Below are 11,799 nucleotides of genomic sequence, written 5' to 3'. Positions count from 1 at the left end.
TGTTTTTTTTTTTTCTATTTTTGTGGAGAAATGGTCTGCTTTTTTTTTTTTTTTATTGGGATTGCACCGAATCTATAGACTGCTTTTTAGTAGGACAGCCATTTTCACAAGACTAAAGGAATCATGAGCATGAGAGGTCTTTCTTCTGGTGTTTTCCTTAATTTCTTTCTTTGGTGTCTTAAAAAAGATTTCCCAGCACTCGGGAGACAGAGGCAGGTGGATATCTGTGAGTTCAAGGCCAGCCTGATCTACAAAGTGAGTTCCAGGCCAGTTGGGGCCACAGGGAGACCCTGTCTCAAAAAGACAAAAAAACCCAAACCAAAACAACAACAAAAAAACTCTGTACAATTAAAACTAACTAAAATGATAAATTTTAAGCACATCTTACCAGAACTTAAAACAAGAGAAAAAAAATGATCAAAAAATGAGATTATACACAACTGCTCAAGAAAATAACAGGCACAGCTTAACACATAATGAGCAAATAATAAACAGAACCAGAGTTCGGAGAAAGGACCTGCCTCTGGAGGCTAGAACACACTCAGGAAAGGACTTAGGAAAAGTTGTTTTGAAAACTACAAAGCATGAGTCCCCCCAGAGGAACAGAGTACGTACGTCAATGGAAGACTGGTATGAACACTAAGAACAGAGGTGGGAGAGCCAGACTGGTTTTGAAGTATAGCAAATTTTTGCTAAAAGAGAGCATTTGTGTTGAGAAATGGGCTGAACTAAGTTGGAAAAGGCAGTTTACAGATATCTTAAATACCAGATTAAGGAAATCTGGCTTATTCTATAGGTAATGAATGTGCCAGCAGAAGTATAGCGTGTAAGGATCACAATGATGTGTACAAGACTGGGGAGATGGCTCAGTGGGTAAACTGCTTGCTGAATCCTCAGCATCCATGTAGAAGTTGGGTATGGTGCCATGCATGTAACACCAGTGCTGTGGGGCGGAGATCTCCCAACCAGGGGCTTGCTGGCCAACTAGCTTAGCTAAAGCAGCAAGTCTGGGATTGACTGAAAGACTCTGTCCCCCAAAAGAGTGATAGAGGAAGACACTGATGACAACCTCTGGCCTCCACATATGTATGCACAGGTGAATGTACCTGCACACATATGTGTACATGCATGTATACAATATATACCACGCACACGCACACACAATGTGTGAGAAAAAAAGTCCTTGACATTTTATTATTTTTAGACCAACTTAAAAAAGGTATACTTTAAATATTAAATGATACAAATATTTTTGTCTTAATTTCTACATGTCAGATATTCTTCTAGGTGCTTTATTAACTCATTTAGTTTTAATATTATCCACAGAACTTTAATTATTACTACTTCTCCCACTTCCCTAAGTTAAGAAATTAAGGTAGAGGCTAATAATCTGAGTAAGGCTGTATACAGTTAAGAGTGGCAGAGTTGGTATCTAAACCTGAATGATTATCATTTTCATACCAGAATTCTTAGTTGCTGCTCATATTTTAGCTCTTTAAAATTCCTCCTGAAATATAAATATTTTCAGGATGCCTGTTAACAGCTGTATGCTCTGAAAACTATAAATGGCAGTAACATCTCTATATATTTACCACATGTCAATCTGTGTTGAGTACTCAGAGGAACCAAGAAGCACGTCAGGTGGCCGATACCACAGTGTGACAACTTCATTTGAGTAGGTCTTTGTGGGGACTGACTTTGCTCTGGCTAGTCCTTTACAAGGAAAAGAAAACAAAGAATTAAATATTGTGATCAAGTCATAGGATGAACTGCTCAGCCTCTATCCTTACCATGACCTCATTCAAAGTGAACCCTGAGAGGGCTGCTCTCATAGCTTCTTGAAGCTTCAACAAAATTAGTTTAAAAGTTTTTGTTGAGTGTAGGTGGTCCTGGGACAATGAAGTCTTATATAATTAAACTAAGTATATTAACTACACAACTAGAGACCAAGCTGGTGCAGTGTCTGGTTTAATCTAAAGTTAAGCTATTTTCTCTTTGTTAATAGGTCATAATGTCAAAATTATTTCCTACTGAAACTAATACAAAATAGGCAAATAACACCAAGATAGAATTTACTTGCTATAGCTGTTTCAATAAGCTGTTTGTCACCTTTAACCCAAATGCCACATTCATTTGCGGTATCATTTTTTAAAAATTAAAAACCTTGAAATCATTAGTATATGGTCCAGTTGCATTTACTGGCAATTTCCTTAAATCTGTTTGGCGATTTCCTTGGAACAAAGTCAATGCTCTTTGTACTCTCTTGTCATGTTTTAGTGGTGTGGAAAATTTTAGAATAAGAAAGGCCTCACAATTTTTGTGTAATACCAATTGCTGCAAAGTATCTGCCATTCCTTGTCAACCTCATGTGACCTCTACTGTACATCTAGAAAGAAAGACCAATGCTCACAACTTTCTCATTTTACCATTAGCAAGAATGTTATTATTACCCCATAGCCTCTAAATTCTGATCAATAAGCTTATATCTAAAGAAATATAAACTTCTTTTTACCATACATTTTATTTCACTGTAAGAAGGAAGTTGAGATTGTTATTATGTGTAACTTAAAATAATGATTAAACTATTAAATAAGAAAAATGTCACAAAAGGACAATTCAATACTTTATTAAATTGGGTATATTATACTAATGTTATCAAAAATGATTAGGCAGCACCCATACTATTTTAATTTAATAGAATGGATAGCCGTTGTAATGGAGCAATGTGACACTGTTTTAATTACAAATTTTACCCTAGCATTCCAATTTGATAAAATTAAGTCCAACAAATTATTTTTCTATAAATTTTTGTAATTAACAAGATAAAGGATAACTTTCTGATTTCTCTTCCTGATATTATGAACGTGTTATAATCACAGTGTTTGTAAACAGCATGTACAAGACATATGCAAGCTCAAACCAGATAAAAACACAGTATGGATGGGGGATATGGGCAAGAAGCCCCAACCCAAGCTGAGTATATATTGGCAATTGGTAGCCACTGGGAGAAGGAGAGTCAGTTTTCCTTACTGGTGTGTTGCCTGGCAGGTTGACCAGACACCAAGGGATAGACCCACACCCAAGAGCATTTTGCAAACACAGATTAGACTCAATGGGTCTTTAAAAAATCAAATAATAACAGAAGACATGAAATCAGGGGTGGTGGAGACTCAGAGGCAGGGGGGTCTGAATATAATTAAATGGTATGAAACTCTTGAATCAGTAAAAATACTTTAAAAAATAAAAAAGAATGGGTTATAAAAGGTAAGGCTATAAATCCGTTTATTCTGTAACCTAAGCCCATTAAAGCAAACTTCAAGTTATAATGTTCTTAGGACTTTACTCTTCTGTTCCTGAAAAAATTCTGAACTCAAACGCTTGTCAATACAATCCAGAAGATTAGGTTCCTGGATAACAATTGGAATTTTAGTATTGATATGAAATTTCATGTGCATTCCCTCCCCAAATTAACTGTTATGTAGTGTCTATTCTATAAGCCATTCTCCATCATTAACAGATGTATGTATTTCTATTTGTAGTTCCTAGATGTCTGAATTTCACTAATTATAAGAAAAGAATGCTTTCAAAGGGATCAAGAACAACTCACAGGGGTGAGGATGTAGCTCAGGAAGTGGGGATATATCTGTGTAACCACAAGGTCCGGGGTTTAATCCCTAGTACCACTAAGGGGACAGAAAGAATGAATGGAAGGAAGGAAGGATGGAAGGAAGGCAGGGAGGGAAGAGAAGAAAAAGAGGGAGAAGAAAAGGGGAAGAAGAAAGGGAAGAAGGGAAAACAAAGGCCAATTTACAGAAGAAATCTTCAAAATTAAATGATCCTCCTTACTTAAAGCAATAAGTATATTTACTATGCAACCAATAAAAAGGAGAGAAAGGGAGAGAGAAAGACAAAGAGAGAGAAAGAGAGAAAGAGAGAGAGAAAGAAAGAAAGAAAGAAAGAAAGAAAGTCCAAGCAAGAGAGACAAAATTGACTGCATTATCTATGAACTACTCAGAATTTCTTGATGGTTGGCAGAATGGGGAGATGAGATTTGTTTGCTCACTTTAAAAGATTAGAAGCAAAATTTAACGTACTGAGAGCATTCTCAGATGAATGTAGACTGTTCATGGCCCTTGCCATACCTTTTCCATGATTTCTCTGCCACTGCCATTCATTTCAGGGCTAAGGACAGAGTACTGAACTAGTTTGGCAAAGAGAGGAGAAGGAAGTTGGGACAACTATAAGGGAAATAACAATATAACCAATGTCCAAGAAGTGATTACATAATTTATATAAGCATTTGCAAATAACTTGTAACTTCTTATTTAAACACAGTGACTCCATTCACTTCCTTTTAAAGAAAGGAAACAGAAATAGCACCCCCCCTTCAAACAAATGGCAAAATAACAGTAAATGGAGAAATACTGAAGAATTGCCAGGGCAAATTCACAATTTAATAAGAATGAATTTTTACTCTGTTACTAACAGAAACTTTAAAACTTCATATTTATGAAATTTATTAAAATGTTTCTAAAGTAAAACTAGCACAACTTATGAAAAATTACAAATGCCAATTACAGAAACTGTGTGGGCCTCTAAAAACTAAATTTACTAGACTGTTCAAACTCTGAGTGTATAACACAAAAAATTCAGTTACTCTACAAAGTGTTTTTTCAATATTAAAAACAATTTACTTCAAAAGCAAAAAGAGTATATACTATATTTTAGTTTCAAATCCTATAAAAATCAGATTAGCTAGAGGAATATGGATAGACAGCTCCCAACTAGTTCCTGGGCATAAGATCAAACAAATGAGCTGTGGCAGGCCTATGGGAGCACCTTTCAGAGCTAGCTTCTAACCCCCTCAGTCTTGGGATTCATTGTATGCTTTTCAATGAACCTCCAAGTGTTTTTATTTACAAAGATCATTGATATTTACCATATTTATAAGTTAAAACTGAGAAAAGCTTAAAATATTTACTAATAAAACAACTAATAAAGCTAATAAAAGACTTAATAAGATATGTTACACTCCTGTAATCCTAGCACTCAGGAGACTAGGGTAAGAAGATCATGAGTTTGAGAACAATCTAGGCTACACAGTGAAACTTTTTAAAAAGCATAATAACTCCAAATACCTACAACTTATAATAAGCTAGCTAGAATATTTTATGAAAAATTATTTTCTAACACCAAGATCAGCAAGAACAGCTCCGTTATAACTTCTATTAATTACTTTAAATTCTATGTTAATGGAAGACAACTGGATTTCATAACTGTTTCTGACTTTATTTGCTGTGATAGATTGATCTGATACATAACAATTTATGTACTACAGCACATAAAATCTATAATTTATATACATATATGAAGAGAATCAATCTCACACAGATATGAAGTTGGAAAGAGGAAAAAAAATTTAATCCTTTTCTGAAAAATGTGAATAATCTTCTTAGGGACTATGTTGAAGTAGAAAACGTATGTTATTTTTTTAAATGTTATGTGGCAACTGAAACTGTATCAATGAACTTCTCATACTTTTGTTAAAATTCATTACTCCTTCCTGTGCTTTAAATGGATCTTTTATCCATGCATGACTCTACAGTATCATTTACTAGTATTTTAGAAAATATTGTTTCTTTGAGTTACATATTATGTGTTTATATATGTTTCTTCAAAATATCGAAAGTTCATATTTATGACAACCACTGTATTGTCTCTAAATATTAGGAAGCTATTATGGTCAAAGTGGCAGATCCAAATTTTCAAACCCTAACTTTTGTTTGAAAACTTGAAAAGATACTATTTTTTTCTTTAAATGACCTATTCATTCATTTTTAAGAAAAGCAAAATGGTATTTCCTGAAAAAGGGGCTCCTTCATCATGTACACAAGTAATCACATCAAAACTTTTCCTTTAGGGAGCTATTTAGTTCTGTGTGTGGCAAGTATGTTTTATGCACATTTCTCATTTTATCTCACATACCCACACAAATACTACAAAGACTTGCATGTAAGGATGATGATTTAGGACAATAAATTTCATGGTTGCACCAAAGACCTTCCTAAGCATAACTGACACTTTTTGTGAAATAGTGATGAATACAATGATCTACTCTGGTGGCACTGCCATACCATATACTTAAGAACCAGGAACTTCTTGCTGTTTTTGAGGCGTCGATGTAAAGATTAACATAGGATAAAAGGCAAGTAACATCCAGTGTAATTCTGATAATACATTTACCTTTAAAAATCCCCTGAAAGGTCTCAGAAGCCTTTCTATGGGCCACATCTGACAGCCTGCCTTTTACTGTTCATCACTAACAACCAATATAAACCATCGATGAAAATTCTACCAGATAGCTGTGGGCTACCCCCAAAATTTGAAAACCCACATAAAAGTGATGACACTGCAAGAATGGTTGTTCTCTTAAACTTAGACACCTATAAATATTTATGAGTATCTCATCATTTCATACCAAAATCAGCGAGCTTCAGTTCTCCTTTTTCATTAATGAGGAGGTTCTGTGGTTTCAAGTCTCGATGCAATACCTTTCTTCTATGACAATATGCCAAACCTCGCAGAATTTGGTATAGAAACAGCTACAGAAACAAAGAACTGAAAATTAGTCTTAAAGATAATGCAACATACTTTGGTGTAGCATAAAAAACGGTAAGCAGAAAAGCAATCAGTCTAGGATAGCAAAAAAAGTAATTATAGCCTTTGAGGAAAATGTCTTTTCCTCTTAGAGTTGCTTTTTGAATTTTATAGTTTACTGTTCAATTTAAAGCACGTACCTATTTTTCAGTCTAGTGATGATCAGGAAAATAAGTACTGTAAATAATAACACTTTCAGTGATAAGAGTTCATTTATTAGAGAAAATGATCAAGGTCTACAATTTGATTACAAGAATTTGGCATAACCACTAGCCAAACCTTGCCACTAATTGTCCTCCTTCCAAAACACACCAGACAGACAGACACACAGACACACAGATATTTTGATTTGAGGCAGTAGGTTTTTTTTTTTTTGTCTTTTTGAGACAGGGTTTCCCTGTAGCCCCAGCTGTCCTGGAACTCACTATGTAGACCAGGTTGGTCTTGAACTGACAGAGATCTGCCTGCCTCTGCCTCCCGAGTGCTGGGATTAAAGGCGTGTGCCACCAGCCCGGCTAGCAGTATCTTTTTTAAAACAGCATCAGAATCGGTGGTTTTATAGAAAGCCTGAGGTATCAGAAAGGATGGTGCTGCATAGCTCTGGTAAATTGCTTGCTATAAAAATCACCTAATCAGCTTCTGCCACCACTTCCTAGGTACTTTCTGCACCTCCTACTCACTCTTCAAATTCTTCTGTGATTCAAAAAGGGGCACTGGCACTACAGTACTCTGAATGACTCTGGGGAAAAAAAAGCAATTCTTCTAAGGTTACAGGCTGAGAGGCCTTTATAGATTTTAGAGGACATGGAGCACATTTTGATTCTTTGGTGCCTTCAGGTCACTTTAAGGCAAAATTTAAAGACTGACAATAATCTAGAACAGAAGATGAATGATAGGTCTGAATGAATTCTAAGCAGCAATCTCTAAAGTCTACATATTTATATGTTTTTAATACTCTAAAATATTTTCCAACTTAAGTTAGTCATGTAGACCTGACTTAAAAGGTATAAACTTTAAAAACCTTTATCAAAGTCTTTATTTTCTTTCCAATTACTAATATGAAAGTTCATCATTAAAAGGGCCTTTTGCAATCATGTACCTTTCATTTGTGTTTATTTAAAATGTTTGTTTTTATAAAGTGGAATATACCTGATATCTACTCTACATGTAGAGGAATGAGTTGTAATGTGAAAGAAAAAGTCAAAAGTAATCTTTTCATTTTTATTTTATGTATATGACTGTATTGCCTACATGTGTGTAAGTGCACCCACGTATGTCACGCAATGCCCGTGAAAGTCAAAAGAAGGCATCGGATCCCCTGAAACTAAAGTTATGGATGGTTGTTAGCTGCCATGTGGGTGCTGGGACTTGAACCCAGGTCTTCTGCAAGAACAGTTCTTAGCTGCTGAGCCATCTCTCCAGCCCCAAAAAGTAATTCTTTTTTAAAAAATATTTTATTATTTTTATTTTATGTGTATGAGTGTACTGTCTGCCTCTATGTAAGTATACCCATGTCAGCAATGCCCGTGGAGATCAGAAGAGGGTGTCGGATCCCCTGGAACTGGAGTTACTGATGGTTGCTAGTCATCATGTGGGTCCTGGGAATCAAACCCAGGTCCTCTGCAAGAGCAGCCAGTGCTCTTAACTGCTAAGACATCTCTCCAGCTCCCCACCATTCCTCTCTCAGCCAAAGTAATTCTTTAAAGACCTTTAGAATAAAGCAGTTCAGCCAGGTGTGATGGTCCGTGCCTTTAATCCCAGGACTCTGGAGGCAGAGGCAGGTGAATTTCTGTGAGATAGAGGTCAGTCTGGTCTACATAGTGAATTCCAGGCCAGCTTTAGGGAGACTCTGTCTCAAAAAGGGGGAGAAATAGCAGTTCTACTGTGATTCTGAAAAAGCTATAGTATAGTAAACCAAAGTTAACTAAATATGCTCAAGGCAATAACCTATTGAAAAGGAAAATTCTGAAAATCATTTACGAGGCTGGTATATTTCCCTATGTAATACAATTAATGACAGTTTAAACAAACTTTAAAATCACATACTAGAACATACCTTTACATTATGCATACTCATGATGTTCCCACAATCATCCATGTATTGCTTCAGGTCTTTATCCTGAAAACATACAGCACTTTACTATGTGACACAGCTTTTAGAATGCATGACTGATCAATGTAACAGCATTTATTTCACTTTTTTACATTTATTTATTTTGGGAGGAATATGTTTGTGCCATAGTATGCATGTGGAGTTTGGAGGACAATGTAAGAAGTCAGTTTTTTCCTTGTACCATGTGAATTCCAGGAATCAAACTCGGGTCCTCACCTTACCCCCTGTACTAGCTCACTGGCTCAATAGCATTTATTTTTTTAAAACAAGTTGCTTTTTAAGGAAAGATTATAAAAGGTACTATATACATAATTTAAATACCAGAAATTAAATAATAATGTCCCTGGGATTGCTAAAAGGTCCAACTTGCTATTTTATTAAAGTTAAATCAAATGCTGAATTTTATTAAATGCTTACCAGATACTCAAAAACCAGAGTCAAAGATTTATCTGTGTGAACAATGTCATGTAAGGTTACTATATTTGCATGTTTTAGATCCTTTAATAGTGAAACTGAAAAACAAAAAAGAAAGCAAATTGTTTAGACTACAGTAGCCAGTCTTTATGAAAAAACCGATGTTTTACACATAGGCTGATTGTGTTCAAGATAAAATTCTTACATTTAAAACAACAATTCATCATGCAGACTGATGGAAAAACTGATGGTATCTATTTTTTCTTTTTTATATGGTTTTGCATTTGACACAATACCTAAAACTGTCCCTAATATTACAACTTTTCATCTTGTTTTTTAATTTCATGTTAATTTTCTGAGGTTCTGGGATTAACTTTGATATAAATACAAGCTGCCTTTTGTTCTTCCACATTATTAATCAGTTACCTTGAGCCATTTTTTAATAATATGACTTTTAAAAAAATAAAATGGTCTCATACCAGGCATGCTAGCACATGCCTTTAATCTCAGCAGAGATGCAGAAGCAAGCAGGTGGATCTCTAGAACTTCAAGGCTGGCCTGGCCTACACAGTAAATTCCAGACCAGCCAGGTCTACATAATGAGACCCTATCTCAAAAAAGGAAAAAAAAGGTCTCATGATATGTGTACTTGCTATTTGATTTTTATATAATAAAATTAATTGATGTGGGCTAGAGAGATGGTTCAGTGATTAAGAACACTAGCTGCTCTTGGAGGAACAGGGTTTGGTTCCTAGCACTCACATGGCAACTAACAGCCATCCTTAACTCTAGTTCCAGGGGATCCAACACCCTCTTCTGGTCTCCATGGCTGCTGGTGCACTTACATACATGCAGGGATAATACTCATAAATATAAAACTAAAATAAATTTAAAAATTTTTAAATGAATTGATGTAGCTAATCTATAGTTATCAATCTTCTTCATATGCCGATACATAAAATTTTTCTAGGTCAAACATTTTTCTGTCAGAGACTTTTTTTTAATTTTACATATATGAGTGTATTGCCTGCATGCGCATAAGTGCACCTGTGTTATGCAATGTCTGAGGAGGTCAGTAAAGGATGTCGGATTCCCTTGGAACTGGAGATACAGACGGTTGTTAGCTGCCATGTGGTTGCTGGGAATTGAACCTGGGTCTTCTGCAAGAGCAGCCAGTGCTTTTAACCACTGAGCCATCTCTCCAATCTTTATGTCAGAAATTTTTAATGGCTTCCTCAGTGTTTCATTAAGAACTACAGAATAATATAATTAACCTTTTCTATTAAATATTTGGTAATAGAAATTAACACTTTTATGGTTTAATTAGATCTTCCAGTCACCTATTATTTCTACACATGAGCTCTTTTCACACAAAAAACTTTTAACACAATTTTGATTTTAAAATGTTCTACATAAATATCAAACCTTCTCTTATAGCTGTACAGGGTGCGCCTTCTTCATGTTCCAATCGGATCTCTTTTAATGCCACCAAATTCTCTGTCAATTTACTTCTTCCTTTATATACTGTTGCATATGTACCCTAAAAATATATTTTAAAGGATAATTTAAACATATGACAGCCTAACACATCTATAAAGGTCCTTAACTAAATTTCTAACTTCTAATCATGTTAAATTTGATTTTATACTTTTCTTTACAGCAAAGAAGACTTTCAGTTCTTCACGTACAACTTCCATATCCTTACCACACTATAGTGCTTCAAAAGTAAAATGTATTGCATCTATTTTTTGGATCAATGGATTTAAAGTCAAGTGCACTAAATGTAATGATACATAAAGATCAAAGAACACTAACTGAGCACATTCAATGAAAATATAATGTTCATTAAAAAAAACTTAATCCATGCTTACATACACTTCAGAATCTTTGTCCATTAATCCTCCTTTAAAAACTCCTTGAAAGCTTCCCTGGTACTTTCTTTATCCTTTCTTATTGTGGATGATAGGTCATTTCTAAATTAATAGTTCTACAGGTAGTTCAAGAAAGCCAAAGCATTAAGAATTATTTTTTACCTTTAAATGAAACACATTTTTATCTCTGAGGATAGTTCTTTAAACTCATGTAATTTCCCATATCACAGCAAGACAGCAGACTTCCAGAAGGCTACAAATAGATGCCCATTTTATTACCAAGAAAGCCCAATATTTGTGCTTCAATAAAGTTCTATTAAAAATTATTTTCTCTTAAACTGATGGGATAATTTTAAGGACTGATGCAATTTATTTCATCTAGTTTTCTGATAACTTTTCAGAACAAGTTATACTCTTTTAGATGATATTTATGCTCTTTCTTTTTCCTCAATTGGCAAAAACTATGGACTACAGAGGATTGATTATAGATGATTGAGAAGGAAATGCCTTACTTAAAAAACAAGGATATACTCACCTCTCCAAGCTTTTCCAATTTGATGTAGGTTTCCATTTTCCCAAAACCAATTTCTGACTGAAAGCAGAAATTATAAATAATTTAGTATTTATTCTAAAAACTGTATCTCTTTTATCAACTTCTAAAACTCTCCTATTCTAAAAAGTATCAAATTGTTGAACATCTGTCAAGTTTTAAAATATACTCGATGTTGGAAGGTTTATAAATAC

General features: G+C 34.7%; 1 protein-coding gene across 1 annotated transcript in view; it reads right to left on the bottom strand.

The window, feature by feature from the left end:
• Window positions 1-11,799, bottom strand: part of Cdk17 (cyclin dependent kinase 17) — a 108,550-nt gene that overhangs the window by 8,445 nt on the left and 88,306 nt on the right. The window contains exons 6-11 of the mRNA XM_008832061.3: window positions 11,591-11,647; window positions 10,610-10,724; window positions 9,188-9,282; window positions 8,714-8,776; window positions 6,479-6,602; window positions 1,593-1,713 (exon numbers count right to left, since the gene is read on the bottom strand). Coding sequence (XP_008830283.1) covers window positions 1,593-1,713; window positions 6,479-6,602; window positions 8,714-8,776; window positions 9,188-9,282; window positions 10,610-10,724; window positions 11,591-11,647 — 575 coding nt within the window. The remainder of the gene's footprint in view (window positions 1-1,592; window positions 1,714-6,478; window positions 6,603-8,713; window positions 8,777-9,187; window positions 9,283-10,609; window positions 10,725-11,590; window positions 11,648-11,799) is intronic.

This window comes from Nannospalax galili, unplaced genomic scaffold, assembly GCF_000622305.1.
Source record: "Nannospalax galili isolate Female #2095 unplaced genomic scaffold, S.galili_v1.0 scaffold734, whole genome shotgun sequence".
Taxonomy (NCBI): Eukaryota; Metazoa; Chordata; class Mammalia; order Rodentia; family Spalacidae; genus Nannospalax; species Nannospalax galili.
The sequence above is the reverse complement of the archived record's forward strand: the minus strand, read 5'-3'. Positions and strand labels throughout refer to the sequence as shown.